The sequence below is a fragment of the Dendrobates tinctorius genome, unplaced genomic scaffold, assembly GCF_039654945.1.
Source record: "Dendrobates tinctorius isolate UK_male_01 unplaced genomic scaffold, ASM3965494v1 ptg000016l, whole genome shotgun sequence".
Taxonomy (NCBI): Eukaryota; Metazoa; Chordata; class Amphibia; order Anura; family Dendrobatidae; genus Dendrobates; species Dendrobates tinctorius.
Window position 1 is genome coordinate 9,631,476 of NW_027361684.1, and position 22,841 is coordinate 9,654,316.

Consider the following 22,841-nt stretch of genomic DNA (forward strand, 5'->3'; position numbering starts at 1 on the left):
TTTTCCTGTTTACTATAAAATCATAGTGACCATGTCTAGTTTGGCGTGACACTATGAATTTCAGGCTTAGTACCAGCTGATAATACAATGCTGGTACTAACCCCGTTATTACCAAGCGTGCCGCACCCACCAGGGCCGCTGGAAGAGCCGAAGAAAGCCCCTTGACATGGTACTATGATGAAGGCACCATTTTCAGGGGTGGCTGTGGGCTATGATTTTCAGCGTGGGGGGGCCAAGAACACTTGGGCCTTACCATGCTGAGAATCCCAGCCCCCAGTTGCCTTGTTTTATCTGGCTGGCAATCACCATATTTTGATCGCCAGCCAGGTAAAACCAGGCAGCTGCGGGCTGGGATTCTCAGCATGGTAAGGCCCAAGCATTTTGGGCCCCCCACGCTGAAAACGGCAGCCCGCAGCCCCCCTGGAATTGGTGCATTCATCGTAGCGCCATTTCCAGGCGCTTTATCCGGCTCTTCCAGTGGCCTTGGTGGGGGGTGGCACCCTGGGTAATAATGGGGTTAGTACCAGCTTTGTATTATCAGCTGATACTAAGCCTGAAATTCTTGGCGTCACGCCAAACTAGACATGGCCACCATGAATTTCTAGTAAACAGAAAAAACAACCCAGAGAAAATAAATGTTTACTAAAAATCAAACACAAAAGACATTTAGGGACTCCATCTTTACTAAAAAAAATCCTCGCTCCGACGTAATCCACTGATCTTCCGTGTTGAGCTCTGCTACATCTTTGCCATCGGACAAATATGTCTACTGACAGATGAGCAGGCACAGAATAACACTAGAACACAGCTGTGAGAGAAGCGGTCACTGTACAGCTGGGCTCCAGCCGCCAACCGTTTTCCAGTGCATTGAAAATAACACATACCGTATATACTCGAGTATAAGCCAAGTTTTTCAGCACAAAAATTGTGCTGAAAAGTGCCCCTCTCGGCTTATACTCGAGTCACTATGGTATACAGCCCCCCAGCAGTGGAATACAGCCCCCCTGCTGGCACACCGCCCCATCCCTGTACAGAGGCCCCCCCCACCGCAGCAGCACTGATCTCACCCTCCGACGTCTTCTTGCATCCACCGGGGGTCCTCGGTCCTCTGTACTCGCTGTATTGTCGGCTCTAATAATGTGACCGCGGGCGCAGCAGCGATAACGTCATGCTGCTGTGCCGCCCACAGCAATAGAAGCGGCAATACAGCGAGGACAGAGGACCCCCGGTGGCTGCAAGAAGACGTCGGAGGGTGAGATCAGTGCTGCTTCGGCGGGGGGGGAGGGGGGCCTCTATACAGGGATGGGGGGGCGCCGCGGTGTGCCAGCAGGGGAGTGCTGTATTCCACTGCTGGTGCCTGCTGTATACCACTGCTGGGGCCTGATGTATACCACTGCTGGGGCCTGCTGTATACCAGTGATGGGTATATACCAGTTATGGCCGCTGTATACTGGGATGGGGGGCTATATAACAGGATGGCGGTCTGCTGTATTTCTTACCCTAGGCTTATACTCGAGTCAATAAGTTTCCCTAGTTTTGGAGGGTAAAATTAGGGGCCTCCGCTATACTCGGGTCAGCTTATACTCGAGTATATGCGGTACTTTCAAATGCATGCCTATTTTTGCAAGTGTTAGTATGCGTTTTTGCAATACAAGTGTATGGTACATTGCGTTTGTGCTTATTTACAACCGATTTGTTGTAACGCACAGCTTAAACGCAATCTTAACCCAGCCTAACAGCAGCGAGGTGGGGAGATGGAGCTGTGGAGAATCAACTGGTGGTACTATCATGCCCATTGCCCAGTATGTCCTCCCAGCCTTTGTGGCACTATTATGCCCATTGCTCAGTATGTACTGCCACTGCCAGCCTCTGTGGTACTATCTTGTTAGTACTACCACCAGTGGCTGTCAGGACATGCTGGGTGGGCATGGTAGTACCACAGACGCTGGCAGGACATACTGGGCAATGGGCATGCATGATAGTACCACCAGAGGCTGGCATGACATACTGGCCAATAGGCATGATAATCATGCCCATTGAGCAGTAGTATGCCCTGCCAGCCTCAGCCAAGGGTCCCAGCCCAGGCAATTACCTCCTCATCCTTCCTGCTGCTGGCTGTGAGTCATGTACAGTGTAGCATGAAGTTTGAACGCCACACTAAGGAGATGCTGCTTCTACTACTGCCAAGTGGAGGCGAGGGCCACAAGAGATTACAGGGGCCCCATTAGGGACGGACATGGGTCCCTATCAGGGGTGTACATAGAGATCATGGCCGGGGCCCACTCAGGGGCATGCATAGAGATTACGGGGCCCAGTCAGTGGCGTACATAGAGATCATGGGGCCCAGGCAGGGATTGTACATAGAGATCACGGGGCCCAGTCAGGGATCATACATAGAGATCATGGTGCCCTGTGAAGTGAGGATCTCACTGCCCCAGTATGGTGTCCTCAGGGAGCTCCCACAGTGTTTGCTTCATACTAAGGCCTGTAATGCCCTGTGGGAGCTGGGAGCTCCCTGATGGCACACCATAATGGGGGCAGTAGTAGAAGCAGCATCTCCAGTGTGGCATTCACATCACATTACATGCTGCACTACAGGCCCCCAGCCAGCAGGACAGAAGGAATGGTGGAGGCTGGAGCACTGTCTTGGACCCCTGGCCCCAGGCTGGTGACTGAGGAGCCTATCTTTTATGGCAAAACAGATGGGCGGCCCATCTGTTCTGCCATAAAAGATGGGCTCCTCAGTCACCAGCCTGGGGCCTGCTGTATACCACTGCTGGGGCCTGCTGTATGCCACTGTTGGGGCCCACTGTATGCCACTGCTGGGGCCCTCTGTATGCCACTGCTGGGGCCCTCTGTATGCCACTGCTGGGGCCCTCTGTATGCCACTGCTGGGGCCCGTTGTATGCCACTGCTGGGGCCCGCTGTATGCCACTGCTGGGGCCCGCTGTATGTCACTGCTGGGGCCCGCTGTATGTCACTGCTGGGGCCCGCTGTATGCCACTGCTGGGGCCCGATGTTGCTGGGGCCCGCTGTATGACACTGCTGGGGCCCGATGTATGCCACTGCTGGGGCCCGATGTTGCTGGGGCCCGATGTATGCCACTGCTGGGGCCCGATGTATGCCACTGCTGGGGCCCGCTGTATGCCACTGCTGGGGCCCGCTGCATGCCACTGCTGGGGCCTGCTCATGGGCCCCCTCAGTCACCACTGCACTACAGGCCCCCAGCCAGCAGGACAGAAGGAATGTGGGGGCTGGAGCACTGTCTGGGACCCTGACCCTGGCCCCAGGCTGGTGAGGTGACTGAGAGGAGCCCATCATTTATGGCACTGGCAGAACAGATCATGGGCCCCCTCAGTCACCCACCACACTCAGAGTCACCACCAGCACCAACACCCTCCCCCAATCCCCCCCCCGCTCACCCTTCACCCGGCCCCCAGCCTTCCATACTCATCAATCATGCTGCCATGGTTTTTCTCCTTCAGGCAGCCGGGTTCTTCCTCCGCAGTGCGACACAGCGAGCGCCGGCACCCGCAGCACAGGAAGCAGGAAGCAGACAGTCATGACTCATCATCGCCGCCGAAACTGTCTCCTCCTGCGCGCATGTGCCGGGCAAGGCAGTGTCGCGCTGCGCAGAGGAGACTCAGAGCTCCCGGCAGCAGCAGCAGCAGCACTGTGCGGAAGCTGCTGCAAAGAGGGGGAACAGAACATGATCACATTCCCTGTGTGCTGTGTCATTGACTCACTGATCATATCGGCAGTGCGCCGATATGAGACAGTGTGTACTGCCATTACCGGACGGGGGCCCCAGGGGGGTAGGGGGCGGGGCTTCGGGGGCGTGACCAACAATGGTCGGGGCCCACCGGGGATTTCCCCGATCTACCGGTGGGCCAGTCCGCCCCTGGATAGGATTAGGGGTCTGCAATCCGCTAGTTTCCAACCTCTCTGATTTTCTGGGCTGAGCTTGTGTTTTGTTTTTTCCTCCTCGGTGACTCAATCATAACAGAGGAGGTAGAGGACGCCATAAAAGACATGGCCTCCGGGATGGCCCCTGGGCCGGATGGATTTCCTTGGAGTTATATAGGAAATACCAGGATATACTGGCGCCCCTTTTGTTGACAGTGTTTCGTGGGATTTGGGAGGGGGGATGCATGCCGGAGTCCTTTTATGAGGCCAATATAATAGTTCTTAAAAAGGAGGGGAAGGACCCTTTAGATTGTGGATCTTATAGGCCTATATCACTAGTAAATGTGGATTATAAAATTTTTACAAAAATTTTGGCCAAAAGAGTGAATTCAGTCATATTAGATCTTGTACACTCTGACCAAACGGGTTTTATGCCTGGCAAGAGCACCTCCATTAATATCAGATGAGTTCAGTCAGTGGTCCAATATAGTTCTCTGGTACCAGATAATGAATGGGCATTGGCATCGCTGGATGCGGCCAAGGCCTTTGACTCTCTTGAATGGCCTTTTCTCCGAGGTTTGGATTTAGTGATAGATTACAAAAATGGGTCAGTGTTTTATACATGAAGCCCAAGGCCCGGGTCATCGTAAATAACTCCATATCTGAACCATTTTCACTGCATAGGGGAACTCGTCAGGGGTGTCCTCTTTCCCCGGCCCTTTTTGCTCTTGCTATTGAGGCATTGGCAATTTATATAAGATCTTCCCCTAATATTGCTGGTATAGGAATAGCAGGTCGGACGGACACCATAGGCCTGTATGCTAACGATATAGTGATATTTATGGACAAAGCGGAGGAGACTCTGACAGGAGTCATCACTACTATAAATAAATTCAGTAAATATTCTGGCCTATATATAAATTGGGAGAAATCTGTTTTGATGCCTCTTTCCCACACTCCAATGCCATGACTTGAGACTCTCTCCTTACTGCCCATTATAACCAGTTTTAAATATTTGGGTGTTCACATTTCTCAGGGTAGTAAATTTGATTTGCAACTCAATATACAACCATTGCTGGAGACGGTCAGGGGTAAATTCATATTAATTTAATTAAAATGTTACTTCCCAAGCTTAGTTACTTTCTTCAACATAGTGCGGTAGTGGTGCCCAAATCCTGTTTTGCTAATCTGAACTCCCAAACAACATCCTTTATTTGGGGAAAAGCCAGGCCTAAACTTAAACTAACCACTCTACAGAGGCCCAAGAGGGGAGGGGGGGCAGCGTTACCTGATTTCTTTTTATATTACTTGGCTGGGCAGGCCAAGGCCATAAGTACATGGATGCCTGGAGGTCATCTCCCAAGCTCTGAGAGTCATCTACTTCATGCTGCACGGATTAGTTGCCCACTGGGTTGTTTGGAAATGAGGAAAATAAATGTCTCGAGATTGTTACCTCTGCCTCGTATGGCACGATCGATATGGAGACAGATTAAGGGGGTGATTAGATTCGGGGATATTATAGCTGAAATGCCCCTATGGAATAATGACTACCTCCCGGTGCTACTTGAACATCCATCCGCCAAGTTCTGGGTTCAGTATAGTGTCTCTACGATAGGTGATCTATACGATCATGGAACTTTGGTGTCCTTTGAGCAATTACAAGTTAATCGCAGTGTCCCGAGATCCCAGTTTTTCCGTTATCTACAACTGAGGTCAGCTTTTCAATCACACATGAGATGTATAGGTAATGCCATTTCGTCTCTACTTTTGATAGGGATCCTCAACTCACAGGGCCCTCAAGGTCTCATCTCCTCTCTATATACAGTACATATATGTTGTCAGTGGGGACAGAATGTGCCTTAGATTCCGTTAAGAAGAAATGGGAGAGGCTCATCCCAGATACACAGGGTGAGGAATGGGAAGAAATCCTGGAGTCACCAATCTGGGTTTCTCCGTCTGCCCACAACAGGATGATACAATTGTATATTATTAATCAATCATATTTGACTCTAATTCGACTCTTTAAGATGGGCCGATACCCGTCATCGGAATGTTTGAAATGTCACTCAATAGATGCAGACTTCATCCATATGATCTGGTGCTGTCCTGTTGTTGCGCAATACTGGAGGGAGGTGACATCATTATTAACATCTTTGGTACAAACCCCTGTTCCCCTTAAGCCACTGATCTGTCTATTTGGGGTGTGGGATGAGGAGGCATGGGGTCATTATGTTGGGATTTTTCTACGGGAGACACTGTTTATGGCACGGAAGGTACTAGCATTACAGTGGATGGGGAATTCACCTCCTTCTCTTGGGTCCTGGATCACTTTGGTAAATTCGATCATCCCATATGAACGTACGCTGTATCAAAATAGAGGGTGCCCGGGTAAATTTGAAAAGATTTGGGAGAGGTGGAATTCCTCTCACCTCACTTTGCAGAGCAGAGATGTTGCACAGTAAACAGCTCATTATGTGGAAGTAGGCTGCGGAATGGTTTATGTTTTGGTAGACTTGGTAGGATTTAGAAGCAAGGCAGGTTTCATTATTGGGATAATAAAACAACGCTATTGTGATTCAATTGGTATTATGTTTTGCTTTATTTATATACAACTGATGCACACATTATGCTTCACATTTTCATGTTCTAAGCATATGTATATTTTGTGATGGTTGTTGGAAATGGACCTCTATATACCTATGAAGATATTGCATTACAAACCAGATGTTTACAGCTAGAATAGTTATTTACCACATTAACAATGTATAGAGCTGTTAGCTTCATTGGAAAAAACTGTGCTTTTCTTTCAAAAATAAGGAATTTTCTAAGTGACCCTAAACTTTTTAACGGTAGTGTATATCCTGGTGCTCTCAAATGACATAGCAAAAAGCTGGTGACAAATTCCCTTTAAAAACAAGTCACTAATAATATCTGTAATGGATATGGTAGCAACCAGAATAAAATATTCCCAGACAGCTAAATACAAAAACAATGAATACTATGCAATAGTGAAGGCAATGATAATAAAAATATATTTTCATTATTTTGTACAGGTGCAGCACACAGAGAAGACGATACAAGAGACCGTGAGACTGAAGACAGTAAAAGCAGAGTGGCAAACTTTATTGAGGGCAAACCCTGGTCAGGTACATAGTTTATGAGCCTTTCCAGCTCACAATCATGCCTTGGCTTTGAAAGAGAAACTTTTTTTGTATAGCTCCACACGATTATTAGACAGACTTTAGGTAAGATAGGACAAATAAAGTCACAAGGGGTGTATAATCTGTGTATCACAGGGAAATTCATTCAGTGCCAAGTACTCAATGTCAAGCAGCATCAAAAGCACATAGATTTTAGAATTTCTAAAATGAGAGATAATAACTTGTGATCCCAGTGTGTTATTAGCCCTCTATAAATCCCCTGTGAGGCAACAAAAACTTCATTTTTTACACTCCACATTCTAAAAAGAATTTTGGGAAGTTAGTGTCAGCTTAAAGGCAGCAATTATTACGTGGGATGGAGGCCTCTCCTATGATGAGAGGTTGGAAAAGTTGGGCTTGTTTAGCTTAGATAAAAGATGTCTCAGAGGAGATCTCATTTATATGTACCATATATGTGTGGTCAATACAAAGGACTGGCTCATGATTTATTCCTTCCAAGGACGTTATAAAAGACTAAGGGTCATTAATTACATGTTGAGGAAAGACAATTTCGGTATCTATATAGGAAAGAGTTCTTTACAGTTAGAGCAGTAAGACTGTGGAAAGCCTTACTGTAAGAGATAGTAATATCTGATACTGTATCAGCATTTATACAATGGCTAGAAGCTTTTCCCACAATAAATATTATTGTGGGTTATAAATAATCTAGCAATAGATAATGTATAATTGGTCAAGGAAGGTTGAACTTGTTTGACGTGTCTTTTATCAATCTATTTATGCATTTAGCATGGAAAGCATATGCCAAAAAAGTGTTCTTTTGCCACATGATGTAAGTTGTATATTTTTGCCTCAATCGCAGTTCATTATGGTTTCCAATTCAAATTTGATTAAAAATATATACCATGCATTTATCTTTAAAAAAGGGAGATAATGGCAGATGTATATGTGGCGCCCCTGAGGCTCACTCGCCACAGAGGTACTGCACCTTCTCCTAAGGTGTGGTGCCCCACCATCCAGATAAGTTGGGGGCTCCTGACCACGCTCCAACACTCGCACCCCACACAATAGAGTAGTTCAGCAAAACCACATTGTGGCTTCTTGCTTAGAGAGAAGCAGAGCACCTTTGGTGGTTCCCTGCTTGTTACACTAGATGTGCTAGGAGGTGGGTGGAGTTGAGAATACATAAAAGAGCGGGATGGTTTAGGATTACAGGTCAGTCTGTTGGTCAGTCAGATGGGGAGTCTGAGGGAGGAAGCCACTCGGAGAGGAGTGGGGATCCCTGGAAGAGGGATGGAGAAAGGAGTGCTGCAGCTGCCTCAGTGATCTGAGCCAGCTGGCACGGGAAAGGAAAGAAGGAGAAAGACATTGAACTGAAGCCTGAGCTTCCATAGGAGAGAAAGACAAGTACGGAACGTAGGAGTAAAAGGGAACACAGAAGACGTGGGTTAGAGGAAGAACCCTGCCTAGAAGTTCTAAGCGCAAGGCCGGGGCCCGGTCCCCGAGGTTGTATGGACACTAATGGTTCTGCAGCAGACACCAGTGGAGTAGTGGGCTGTATATGCACTACTTCCATCTAAGACTTGAGGGCACAACAGCAACACGGATAGAGATCCGGGACTTAGGAGTAGAGAGTCCCTGAAGCAGGCTACAGCTGTCTGCCGTGCAAGTAGAGTTCTTGGGAACATCTGTCAGGAGGAACTCCAGTGTAACTCAGTACTAGGAGATCTTCACACAAAGGCGCTATAGAGGAGACGTTCAGAAAAGGCACATAAGTTGGCGGAGCGTGGAAGGGAGCATTCCATCTTGACTGGAGGTTGACTGAGTCCCTGACCCGGAGGACACGGCACAGAAGCGGGCACTACAGACTGTGAGTAAAGCTTTGGAACTACATGCTCTGGTGTCCTCCATTCCTTCCTGCGTCCGTCCGCCTGGCACTGCTACATTCCCCCTGCGCCAAACACTACACCATCTAAGTGTCTCCACATCTACACTGCCCTGGGACAACAGCCCTGCCTGTGGAGGGCTATAACATCATTGCTGCACCACACCATCTGTCCCGGAGGATCTGTCTGCAGCGTCGGCTTAACACCTCCCTTGCCGAGCACCACAGGTGGCGTCACGAACTATTCATCTAACTACATTCCACCATTCACATCTTCCTATTACTTGGGCGCCCAGGGCCACGGTCCAGGTCACCGCCACTGTGACACGTCCCGCTGATACCAGCCCGGTACCGAGTACCCCACGGCCCTGGGAAGGCGACCCAACTATAGTTAAAAAGTTTTTAAAAAATGAGTCTTACGTTCAGCAGAGTAGATAGATATATAACATGTATTTCTAAGTTTATGAAAGAAGAAAAAGAGGACTGCTCTAGCTTTGTCACTCAATTGTCTGATTTATTGGAATCATTGGAATTGAGCTAAAAAGTAGTTAAATTGGGGAAGGCAGCTTTCTTTCTTATGTCTGACATCTGATCTACGGTAATTTGAATGGTGGTTTTAACTATGCTTTATAACACTGATATCCAGGCAAAACAGCTCGAATACTGTTCTATAGGATTAGCACGGTAGTAAAGAGAAGGAGATTTGAGTGTCACCGGCAATATATTACTATAGGTAAATAGGATGCTGACATTTATCATTGGCTTTAATATATGATTGCAACAGTCAGAGAAGATGTTAGCACTAATGTTTTCCAATATACCTTTAAATATTATATACTGTACGGATTAATTACTCATCTCCAGTTAGTTAAATGGAACCTCCAGTGTAATTACTGCTCTATAGATGTCTTGTACTTGCAATTATCACTCTGTATCTGTGTAGGAGACTTGATGACTTCAGATCTGGCTATCAGGTATAGCTCATATGGCGACAGAAGTGAAGAAGACTGCCGTGACGCTGCCTCCAAGTTCACAGGTAATAAAAGACAATCTCATTTTGCTTCAGGCCGATATGATCACACAGAATTTTTTTTTATAATACTCCGGGTTACATCACAGAGAACAGCCATCTCTTTAACACACACCTCCCATTGATTATGCAGTCATTAGCCTCCTTACATAACCCCCCTCCCGCCTATAGCTGTGGGGCTTGGCACTTTTCTCTACCGGACAATGGCATCGGCATTACCATGTAGCTTCCCTGCTCTATGTGCCACATGGAAGTTTTTACACGGCCATTAGCCTCCTTACACTGAGACATAAAAAAACTGTAAACACTGTCAGAATAAGCTCACTATTGATTTCCGTAGAAAATTCACTTTTCTGATCATATAGCGAGTTGTTTTTTACCTGATGAGGTTTTGGAAAAAAAGTGACATGTCACTTCTCTGATGAGGATTACTCACAAAATTTATTTTAAACGTAACATTCTTAAGTCAAAAGGCTGCCAAAATGCGCATGAAAACAGTACCAAAAAATGATTCAAAAAACAGTGTCAGGTTATGTGCATACGACATCCACCTTAAAATGAACATAGTGCACAGCAATATCAAGATGCATTGCTTGCACATGCTCTCTTATGCCAGTTCTTTGAAAAGTATAGAGTGAAAGTCACCAGCGGCAGAGCATCCACAAAAGCGGCAACAAAGCCTTTGGAGAAGCTGCCTCAGGGAAACAATGTTTTCCTGAAGTGGCTTTGTCTGGAAAAATCCAGTGTCTGCACTAGTACCTAAATGAGGACATGTGCACAAAGACTAAAGGTACTGTCACACTTAGCGATGTACCAGCGATCCCGACCAGCGATATGACGCGTTCAGGATCACTGGTGCATCGCTAAGTGGTCGCTAGTGAGCTGCCACACAGGCAGATCTCACCAGCGACATCGCTGGGGACGGGGGTCGCTACTTACCTGTCACACCAGGCGATCCTGTGCCCTCCCGCCCGGCTCCACGCGTTGCTCGTCGTCACAGCAGGAAGCGCCGCAGGAAGCTGACGACGAGAAGCAGTCCTGAACGTTCTCGCGCGATCAGCGATAACCAGCGGGGGAGCGGGTCGTAGGTAAGTATCAGACATAGCGATATCGCTAGCAATATCGCAATAATGTCACAAGTTATAGCGATATTGCTAGCGATATCGCTTAGTGCGACAGTACCTTTAGAGTGTGTTCACACTGGAGCACAACCTTCCAACCTTCCCAAGGGTATGTGCACAAGACATCTTTTAAATTTAGACTAACCTGAATCTTCAAGCAGAAGACGTTTCAGGAAAACGCCAGAGGTGTTCTTTTTTTTAAGTGCCTTTTGGGTAGTTTTGTTTGCGGCGGCAAAGCTGCCAGCGGTTTTTTAGTTCTATGTGTAAAACAGTGTGCGGATTCTAAGCTGAAGTAGCCTACAGAATGGTCAGGTCACTTCTTTTAACCGATTTGCATCTTTACAAATATGAAGCAGTTAAAAGAAAATCAAAAGACGAAACATACGCACAGCATGTCGTTTTACTGCATTTTTTGCTTTATACTTACCGTAATCCTTATTTAGCACTTTTTAAGGTAAGTTAAGGAACGTACCAACCTGAAAAAAAAAAAACAGTGTGTACATACCCATAGGAAATGCTCAGAATGATTTTTTTAAAGACATTTAAAAACATTGAGTTCAAGTGGAAACATTTATCTTAGTTTTTATTTTTCTGAAGCCTTTTTAAATATTTTGTAGAGTTTTTTTGCACGTTTTCTTTCTCAGAGTGGTTTTTTTTTTGCAGATTTTGACTTGATGTGTCAAATTTGGAACAGATTCCAGCGGAAATCCTCCACAAATAAGCAACATGCCTTTTTTTACCCCTCCGCCCGCATTGTGCATACACAGTTTTTCAAGAGAAAATTGAAACGCTCCAAATCTCAAAACACATCACAAAAGGAGTTTCTGGCCATTTTTTTTTCCGACAAATCAGCAAAAGACTGTATGTGCAAATAGCCATCAAATGTTTTTCCAAAGCAATGAGTAGAAAAAAAACACTTAAAAAACTGAACTTATACACTTCAAAGTGGTTTTACAACAGAAATGAGGAAAACTTTGTCCACATACTTGGTGCCCTCCTTTTGGACAATCTCTTCTGGTTTGCAATTTTCATTTGCACTGAACAATATCAAAATCTGTGAAGTCTCTGCCCTCTCAATGAACCAGCGTCAATGACACAAAGGGGATGTACAGGGCACTGATCCATTAGCGTGACGTCACTGCCGCTGCTCCATCAAAGTGATGCAGTTTGTCTCAATATTAAAAAAAAAATCTTATGTTCCCTTTGATATTTCTTGTGCATTGGGAAAGTTAATAAATGATTACTCTCTGAAAATTGCTGTGACACTTATCTCTTGTTTTTATCAAGAAAATCCACCTGCATAGCTGAAAAAGTTGTTTATAAAAAAAATGATCGTCTTTTATGTTCTATCTATACTATATGAAATTAGTGTGCACAATCTCCGACATTTACTTTGAAGTGGTCATTCACTGATACTCTCGTGTTTCATTAGTAGCAAGATCAAAGAAAGTTTCTGGCAGCCTGTACAAATATAATCTGTCTTTAGAAGAAAATGGTTTCTAGGAAATACACGGCCTCACAACATAAAGATTACATAATCTATAAAAGGAAACTTTTATGTGCAATCTGGCACCATACGAAGCTCGAGGCTCTCCATATTTGTGGCTTCTTTTTGAAGTTTGCTGTTGAAACGCAGAAAATATTAACTTGTGTTGAATATTTGAAATTAACAAAATATAGAAAAACTTTTCATTTACTTTCTGTTTTGGAAGGAAATTGACACAAACTTATGTATAACCTTGTATAAAAATTTCAAAAATATTTTTTTCCGAACACAATTGCTGTGAAGGCTATTATTATGTTTTTTTTTTAACAATAGGATAATTTGTTTCATTTTCAGATTTACGAACCATCATCTCAGATATTAATTCCCGTGGTCCATCACGTATCCCAAGTGCTTTTAATGACAGTGCACTTAACTTGCCCCAGTTTGTTCAGCTGATGGAGACGTTTGTTGGGGAAACTGCTCCGTTGGCCGCTGTAGAGGAGCTCACATCTTTTATACTCAAGGAATATGTTGAGACTGAAGAGGAAAGAATCGCCTTGTTGACTAAAGTAAGGCCCTTTGTTTTGTTTAGATTACAAGTTTCTGTAGTTTAATAAATGTGGGCAATTTAATATTTGCGGTGACATTTTGGTCACTTGGTCAAGACCTTTCTTAAATATACTGTACAATTGCCGGATGAGAAGAGATGTGCAAGTGAAAATTACACTACGGAAGAGATTACGCTATGGAAGAGCATCATTTCCTATGACTACACTTGTATATTGCTTCTCTAAGCAGCAGTCAGGTTGGGTCCTTGCTTGATCAAATTTTGACAATACTGGGTCATGGAATTTTGACAACACCTATTATGGTAACACCATCCTGCTTCGCACAGATGAGGGGCAAGAACTCTAGAATCTTTGTATGCAAATAGCTGTTTGGTGCAGTTTTATATTCTGCCCTCCTGCTGGCGTTTCTTGCTGGTGATAGATTCATTTGGATTTTCTAACATTCTTTTGATTTTCTAACATTCTTTTGAAATGCCAGCTAAGGGTTTTCGCTTTGCTGTACTTTGCACCTACAGTATCTTCTGTTTATCATTAGGAAGTAGGCGGTATATGTGCTTGGTTATTAATTTACTCACTCTGAGATCTTTCCTTTGGTGCAGCACATTTCTCCTCTTGTAGGTAATTCCCAATCTGCTCTGCCCTACATTTCTTTAGGAGGAACGTGAAGCAACTCGACAGCCGTTTAGGCAGTTTAGGTCCGAGTTGCCATCTCCTAGTCTTTGGTTAGGGCTATTTTTAGACCCGCAGGAACCCCTAACTGTAACTGTACAGTTACCAACATGGTCAGTTGCAGTTTTTCAGTGTATCTATTTTCCAGAGTGAGTTGCTACACTCGGAAAATCTGCATAAAAATAATGGTATGGTCAAAATACTCATTGGCCTAATAATTGTGCACAGAGTGTATAGTGATTGTGCACATGTAAATGCTCTTTAGGTTTAGGTGAAGATGCTGTTGAAAAATGCAGGTTACATAGTGTGTCCTCTATTTTCTACAGGCTAACATTTAACTATCGTATTTTGTTTAATTGCACTCCATCATAAAGGTGCGGCATGAAGCTCTTCTTGCAAGACAGAAGTTAGTACTGCAGGCCCTCTTTGAAAAATGGGATAATGAAGGTTCAGGATTTCTAGAGCTGGAGGAGGTAGAAGGAGTCTTGGCCAAATATAAAGAAGGGATGGAATCTCAGTTGGTGACTAGAGGTGAACTGAATTTTCTAAACTGAATTAAATTATATTTGAAAAAAAAAAAATACGTGAAATCCTGGCTACAATACAAAACGTGCAAGTAGGACATTCTGAATTAGGAATCTTACAGCCACAGAAGCTCAGATTTTGTCCAAAGTTTCCAAGGACATCATCTGAATGAAAATAATAAACTAGCTACGAACATAAAAGTATGTAATATAATGTCCCAGTTGGATCAAATGGAGTTTTTTTTCAGGGAAATATTTTTAACGATTTTATCTATTTAGGAAGGGAAAGTCTAAATTCTTCAAAGTCTCAGTGTGGATCAAGAAGGTTGTCAGTGGCCGAGTTCATCAGGTACATCCAAGGTTTGATCCGTCAGCTTCCGGGTTCAGAAGAAGACGTATTTGAAAGTATGGTAGAATTTCTAACCACCAGTGTGGAGCGGACTCAGGCTGAGAAGCTACGAGGAGCCTCTCGAAGAAAATGGCTGCAACACATTCAGTCCGTGGCTGAAACCAGTGGTGGAAGATTTGAGCCAGTGTACAAAGCTGTATTTAAGGCGCTGTATAAGGCACGTCTGGATCAACATGGTGTCAGGCTGCTCTAAGAATAGAAAGTATACAAAGCATATAAACATCTAAAGCTTAATTCTCTGTATATATACAGGATGCTGAGGTTCATGGGAACAACAAGAAGATTAGTGCCAATATCGCCCTTTTAGAGCAAAGTTCAGAGAGTCAAAGGTGGAATGAAGTTCTTCGGTATGTGGCATGTACTTCTGAAGATGCCATACATGTGCTAAACAAGACCCTGACCAGAGAAATGAAAGGGGTCAGGTAAGAAAGTAATCAAATGTCTTGCTAGAAGGAAATCTTTGAGCATGGGAGAAAATAGCCTGGAAGAAATTGCAATTTATATCTGTGATATATGGTTATATAATTGTGACTAAAAGATCCTTTATCAACAACTGTTCATTTTTGTTGTTGTGCTGCATAGCATCCAAATAATTATTATATCCATTAATTTACTCATACCCTTTTTTCTGCATTATTCTTAAATGTTTTCAAATTTTCTTTTCTTTTTTACCAATCTATCCTAACAAACTCCCAATATTTTCTACATTTATTATTCAGCTTTGCAGCAGTAGACAGTGGAATTCCACAACATGTACCCCGCATTCAATATCATGGTAATATTAAGTTCTGGAATAACGAACGGTCTGAAGAAGAGAGAAAGGGATCACTCATTGTACTGCCGCTAATGGACACACAGCAACAAGTATTCGGGACCCTCAGCATTGACACCGTGAGAGAACTCCGAGACAGGAATATATTCCTCACACATGAAATCAGTTTCTATCAGGTATTAACAACATCAGTCTCTGCATCTGTGTACGGGTTAGGCCGTGGTTATTCTGATGCCTGAACATATAGTGACACACCAAAGAACTAGTTATACTTAATGGTCACTTTATTAGAGACCCGTATCCACTAGCACATTGGACCTCTTTTGGTCTTCAGAATTTCTGTTTTAATTATGAAAATATGTGAATAAAGTTTCCTGTGGATTTTATGAAGTCTTCAGTGCCGGATCTTCCTTCTCTTCTTACATTTGCTACACATGGTGGTCAGCCATTTGATCCATAGGCACGACCGGCTTACAGGACTATTTTTGGTGAGCACAAATCCATTTCCCTTTTCCCATTTTTTCAAGTTCATAATATAAGACCACCTTTACATTTCAAAATTGAAAATAATTTAATCACAGGAGCACACGCCTTTTTAATAAGTTCAAACTCCTCAAACCATAGGATTGCATTTTAAATTCTGACGGCTGCTGTTGTGAAACAGCATCGGCCCGATTCATTAAGACTAGCATTTATAGCCAGTTGACCCCACACTGGTTAATGTGTTTACCAGGCACAGGCGACAGCAAACACTGGATCTCACGTTACAAGGCACGTCTTACGGGAAGTGGCATTACAAAACGTGAATGAATCGGCAAATAATGGAGTTATCAACCAGTAGGATGGGGGCAACCCTGAAGCACAATGCTCCTAATTTATTAAACATCTTACAACTACCATGCACCTCAGCCAAAATGTTACCAAGTACAGTTCTGGCAAAACGTACGTCACTAAAGCGGCATCAATTTTGATGAAACAGACCAGACTTTTTCAGCACACCCTGCCTCCCTCAGCTCCGTTCACTTTGGCTGAGACTGGCATCAAAATTCCAAATGTTTGAATTGACACAAACATTTTGCTAATTTTTCAGGTGTTTTATGCCGGAAAATTGGCATAAACACCTTGACGAATCGGCTACCATGTTTTCCTCACATATGACTTGTTCGCCTCCTAGCAATGTAATTTTGTATAACATATACAATTTTCTTTCTTATAAAGCAGTGATTGTTTTTTTGTTTTCTTCTTTTTAAAGATATCATATTATTGGTGTTATTTTCTTAGGGTGTGACAAACGCTTTCAGCACAGCTTACCACCATGTCCTGCGGCAAAGAAATATAGTACAGCTGGTAAGCAGCGCACTGGCTTGGATCTACAGTCGTGCTCCCAATATTCGAGCCATCAACACCTACCTAATGGAACCATGTGTAGATAAGGTATTAATATTTGGTTAAACAATTTGTCACAAATTTTTATGTTCTGTATGGAGATTATAGCCATTTAATTTCTATGTGGCTTTAGGACAGAGTTTGACACCTGCTGATAATGAAGAGGATTTTATATTTCACCTGATATGACAATACATACTGCATACATTACTAAATACATCTTTTAGACCTGATGATATTGGCGTACTTACTAAGAAAAATCCATGTCAGAATGCCTGTATAATATATACAATATACAGTATATCATTAAAGTGAGTACACCCCTCACATTTTTTGAAATGTTTTATTATATCTTTTTAAAGGACAACACTAAAGATATGACACTGATACAATGTAAAGTAGTTAGTGTACAGTGTGTATAACAGTGTGCCCTCTAAATAACAACACACAGCCACTAATGTCTAAACCACTGGCAACAAAAGTGAGTACACCCGTAAATAAAAATGTCCAAATTGTTGCTAAAGTGTCAATATTGTGTGTGGCCACCATTAATTTTCAAGCACTGCCTTAACTCTCTTGGGCATGGAGATTCCTAGAGCTTCACAGGTTGCCACTAGAATCTTTTTCCACTCCTCAATGACAACATCACGGAGCTGGTAGATGTTGGAGACATTGCGCTTCTCCATCTTTTGTTTGAGGATGCCCCACATTTGCTCAGTTGGGTTTAGGTCTGGAAACATGCTTGGCCAGTCCAGCACCTTTACCCTCAGTTTCTTTAGCAAGGCAGTGGTCTTGGATGTGTGTTTGGGGTCGTTATGTTGGATTACTGCCCTATGGGCCAGTTTCCGAATGGAAGGGATCATGCTTTGCTTCAGTATGTCACAGTACATGTTGGCGTTTATGGCTCCCTCAATGAGCTATAGCTCTCCACAGCTGGCAGCACTCAAGCAGTCCCAAACCATGACACTCCAACCACCATGCTTGACTGTAGGCAGGACACACTTGTCTTTTTACTCCTTATCTGGTTACCGCCACACACGCTTAAGACCATGTGAACCAAATAAGTTTATCTTGGTCTCATCGGACTACAGGACATGGTTCCAGTAAGCCAAGTCCATAGTCTGCTTGTCGTCAGCAAAGTGTTTGTGGGCTTTCTTGTGTATCATCTTTAGAAGAGACTTCCTGCGGGGATAACAGCCATGGAGACCAATTTGATGCATTGAGTGTGGCATATTGCCTGAGAACTGACAGGCTTACCCCGCACCCTTTTAACCTCTGCAGCAATTCTGGCAGCACTTGAATGTCTATACTGAAAAGACAACCTTTGAATAGGACATTGAGCATGTGCACTCAACTTCTTTGGTTCACCATGGCGAGCCCAATTCTGATGGGACCCTGTCTTGATGAATCACTATATGGTTTGGCCATTGTGCTGCAGCTTAGTTTCAGGGATTTGGCAATCTTCTTATAGCCTAAACCATCTTTATGTAGAGCAACAATTCTTTTTTTTTTTCAGATCCCCAGAGTTCTTTGCCATGAGGTGCCATGTTGAACTTCCAGTGACCAGTATGAGAGCGTGTGAGAGCAATAACACATTTACCACACCTGCTCCCCATTCACCCCTGGGGCCTTGTAACAGTAATGAGATACATCGGGGAGGGAAAATAGCTAATTTGGCCATTTTCACTTAGGAGTGTACTCACTTTTGTCCTATGAAAAGATATAATAAAATATTTACAAACATGTGAGGGGTGTACTCACACTTTTTGATATACTGTATAATCCAGCTCATGAAATGATGATTTTAATATCAAGCAGGAGAACTTTCCAAAGGATCACACAGCCATTCCTACATGGATTTTCAGACTCATCATGAGGACTAAGATCTATTTAATGATGTGTTAATTTGTATGGTAAAAACTGGTGACAAATCTACCTTAAATAGCCTTTCTCACATAGCGAGATCGCTAGCAATATTGCTAAAGCGTCACAGATTTTGTGACGCAACAGCGATCTCGCCAGCGATTTCGCTTTGTGCACCTGCGACCGCCAGCCCCCCCGCTGGATATCGCTGATCGTGCTCGAATGTCCCAGGCCATTTTCTGATCATTGGCGTCCCGCTGGCCGGCATGCATCGCTGTGTTCGGCGCCGACGAGCGACGTCGCAGATCTCATGGACGCAGGCGGAAGTCGTCAGAATCGCTGCAGTGTGACAGGTAACAGCGACCCCCGATGGATCGCTGTATCGCTGCTTCGTCGCTGGAGAGATCTGACTGTTTGGCAGCTCACTAGCGACCATTTAGCGATGCACCAGCGATCCTGACCGGGTCGTATCATTGTCGGGATCACTGGTGCATCGCTAAATGTAACGGCACCTTTAGAGCAAGTGCAGACTCCGTTGATTCTCTCATTCAAGAGAATCGTGTGGATTATGCTAATCACACTTTGATCAGAGTGTGATCATAGTTTGATCCAATTCTCTTAGATGAGGAGAAGATGGAGAAAAAAATGTCTCCATCTTCTTGTTCATTGTGTCAGTCCGATGTCATCCGAGTGCAATCAAATGGTTTCCACTGCTCATAGACTTTCATAGCTGACTGTGATCCGAATATCAGATCAAACTAGAGTATGCAGCAATTTTTCCCTAGATTGACTCTGTCCGAGGAAGAAATCATGGGCAGAGCCCCATAGAATAACACTGGTGCGAGACCGAGCCAATGTTTTATCAGATCACACTTGGACCGAACATACACTCGTCTGCAGACTGCACCTGCCCTAAATCTCTAGATATATGTGGAGGACATTGTGTTGTTGCAACTGTTCATATGATTGTGAGTAATTAAGAAATGTTATACAAAAGGAAGGTCAATTATATGTGATGGACATGTGAACAGGTTACTTGGTTGCAACAATGCAGACAATGAGGAGACAGTGGTAAATCAACCAACACTATTTAGTTGACTAACACAGAAAGAAAATTCATCTATAAGTACATTCTCTAGCAGTTAAACGATGGTTGATAAGTTATGCTTAACCTTTATGTCTCAGCTTAACAGGCGCCACTCTCAGTACTAGGCCCGCCCCCTTCGTAGTCTCAGCTTTGATCATTAGTCTAGCCCTAGCGGGGAGGTCACCGGTATTTCCCGCTAGGCTGCAAGTCCTAGATATGTGAGTCACTAGGAATGCAGTGTGTTCGTTGCACATGCCGTCTCAATTGCCTGAAGCATAGCCCAAGCCCACATCCTGTACTGTACGCCTACGCTGGAAGTAACAGCTCACAGGAACAGTCCTTTGCTACAGCCAGATTGTATCCTGAGCCTGATTAAGATCTGGTCACGGTCTTCTAATGGCGCTGCTTACCGTATTCTACTGGCACTGCTTAAAGATCTTCCACTGGTGCTGCTTACGGTATTATATTGGCGCTGGTTAAAGACCTTCTACCAGCGCTGATTACGGTCTTTGACCACTCTGCGGCGGTGGTGGCTGTAAGCCCATCTCACAGGCACATGACCTGCTTGGTACAGGTTCTGGCATCAAATTCCGCCTTTTCGACCCTGCTGGTGATCACCTCCCTGGAAACATACATTTCCACTCTTGGGGTTCCTACTACTACAGTTGTGGCCAAAAGTATTGACACCCCTGCAATTTTGTCAGATAATACTCAGTTTCTTCCTGAAAATTATTGCAAACACAAATTCTTTGGTATTATTATCTTCATTTAATTTGTCTTAAATGAAAAAGCACAAAAAGAATTGTCCTAAAGCCAAATTAGATATAATTCCACACCAAACATAAAAAAGAGGGTGGACAAAAGTATTGGCACTGTTTGAAAAATCATGTGATGCTTCTCTAATTTGTGTAATTAACAGCACCTGTAACTTACCTGTGGCACCTAACAGGTGTTGGCAATAACTAAATCACACTTGCAGCCAGTTGACATGGATTAAAGTTGACTCAACCTCTGTCCTGTGTCCTTGTGTGTACCACATTGAGCATGGAGAAAAGAAAGAAGACCAAAGAACTGTCTGAGGACTTGAGAAACCAAATTGTGAGGAAGCATGCGCAATCTCAAGGCTACAAGTCCATCTCCAAAGACCTGAATGTTCCTGTGTCTACCGTGCGCAGTGTCATCAAGAAGTATAAAGCCCATGGCACTGTGGCTAACCTCCCTAGATGTGGACGGAAAAGAAAAATTGACAAGAGATTTCAACGCAAGATGTTGGCTAAAGAACCTCGACTAACATCCAAACAAGTTCAAGCTGCCCTGCAGTCCGAGGGTACAACAGTGTCAACCCGTACTATCCGTCGGCGTCTGAATGAAAAGGGACTGTATGGTAGGAGACCCAGGAAGACCCCACTTCTTACCCTGAGACATAAAAAAGCCAGGCTGGAGTTTGCCAAAACTTACCTGAAAAAGCCTAAAACGTTTTGGAAGAATGTTCTCTGGTCAGATGAGACAAAAGTAGAGCTTTTTGGGCAAAGGCATCAACATAGAGTTTACAGGAGAAAAAAAGAGGCATTCAAAGAAAAGAACACGGTCCCTACAGTCAAACATGGCGGAGGTTCCCTGATGTTTTGGGGTTGCTTTGCTGCCTCTGGCACTGGACTGTTGACCGTGTGCATGGCATTATGAAGTCTGAAGACTACCAACAAATTTTGCAGCATAATGTAGGGCCCAGTGTGAGAAAGCTGGGTCTCCCTTAGAGGTCATGGGTCTTCCAGCAGGACAATGACCCAAAACACACTTCAAAAAGCACTAGAAAATGGTTTGAGAGAAAGTACTGGAGACTTCTAAGGTGGCCAGCAATGAGTCCAGACCTGAATCCCATAGAACACCTGTGGAGAGATCTAAAAATGGCAGTTTGGAGAAGGCACCCTTCTAATATCAGGGACCTGAAGCAGTTTGCCAAAGAAGAATGGTCTAAAATTCCAGCAGAGCATTGTAAGAAACTCATTGATGGTTACCAGAAGCGGTTGGTCGCAGTTATTTTGTGCAACCAAGTATTAGGCTGAGGGTGCCATTACTTTTGTATGGCCCATTTTTGGAGTTTTGTGTGAAATGATCAATGTTTTGCTTTTTGCTTCATTCTCTTTTGTGTTTTTTGATTTAAGACAAATTAAATGAAGATAATAATACCAAAGAATTTGTGATTGCAATCATTTTCAGGAAGAAACTGAGTATTATCTGACAAAATTGCAGGGGTGTCAATACTTTTGGCCACAACTGTATAATTATTCCTTTACTTTCATTGTCGCCTTTGACCAACAAACGGCTGTGTTCGTGGGCAGTTACTCAGTCAGGCATCATCTGCACTCGTTTTCTGTCTTGTCCACCCACTTACAGACATAAAGCTGTTTGGTTGTCGTTGTCACTGACTTGCTATATGTATGTTTATACAAGAAGTTTAAGCTTTTTTAATCTTACTTATTAATACTTAAATAGGCACAAGAATATGTTTTTCGGAACATGATGTACACGGACAATAATACAGGAGTATCTGAAATCTACAGTTCTCCAGCCACACTGCGTAGACGAGACAATCTGTTCAGGTCAGTGTCGCTGCACTTTATGGTATTTAAGAACGCTAGGTATTATATTTGCAGCTTAAAAAAAGCTAATAATGTCAGTGGGAGTAATAAGGATACAATTGCATGGAGTAAAGACATATGTACACTGACCGAGAACCCTCGTTCCAGACTATCAGCGCAAATAAAAAGGCAAAATGCTCATTCATTGGGTTAAATTATTTTTAAGTTGGTTTTACCATCGCCATTTTCCATTTCTTTTGTTTTCGTTTTTTCCTCCCCTCTTCTTTGAAGAGCCTTGACTTTTTTATTTTTCCATCAATATAACTGTATAACTGAGGGCTTGCTTTTTGCAGGACGAGTTGCACTTTTGAATGACAACATTGATTTTACCATATAG

At 43.8% G+C, this 22,841-nt stretch overlaps 1 protein-coding gene across 1 annotated transcript in view; it reads left to right on the forward strand.

Annotated features, from left to right (window-relative positions):
- Positions 1-22,841, forward strand: part of EFCAB5 (EF-hand calcium binding domain 5) — a 110,012-nt gene that overhangs the window by 63,228 nt on the left and 23,943 nt on the right. Inside the window, exons 9-17 of the mRNA XM_073565427.1 lie at positions 6,960-7,052; positions 9,893-9,985; positions 12,941-13,155; positions 14,199-14,355; positions 14,628-14,914; positions 15,010-15,179; positions 15,477-15,705; positions 16,811-16,963; positions 22,359-22,465. Of these exons, the coding sequence (XP_073421528.1) occupies positions 6,960-7,052; positions 9,893-9,985; positions 12,941-13,155; positions 14,199-14,355; positions 14,628-14,914; positions 15,010-15,179; positions 15,477-15,705; positions 16,811-16,963; positions 22,359-22,465 (1,504 nt within the window). The remainder of the gene's footprint in view (positions 1-6,959; positions 7,053-9,892; positions 9,986-12,940; positions 13,156-14,198; positions 14,356-14,627; positions 14,915-15,009; positions 15,180-15,476; positions 15,706-16,810; positions 16,964-22,358; positions 22,466-22,841) is intronic.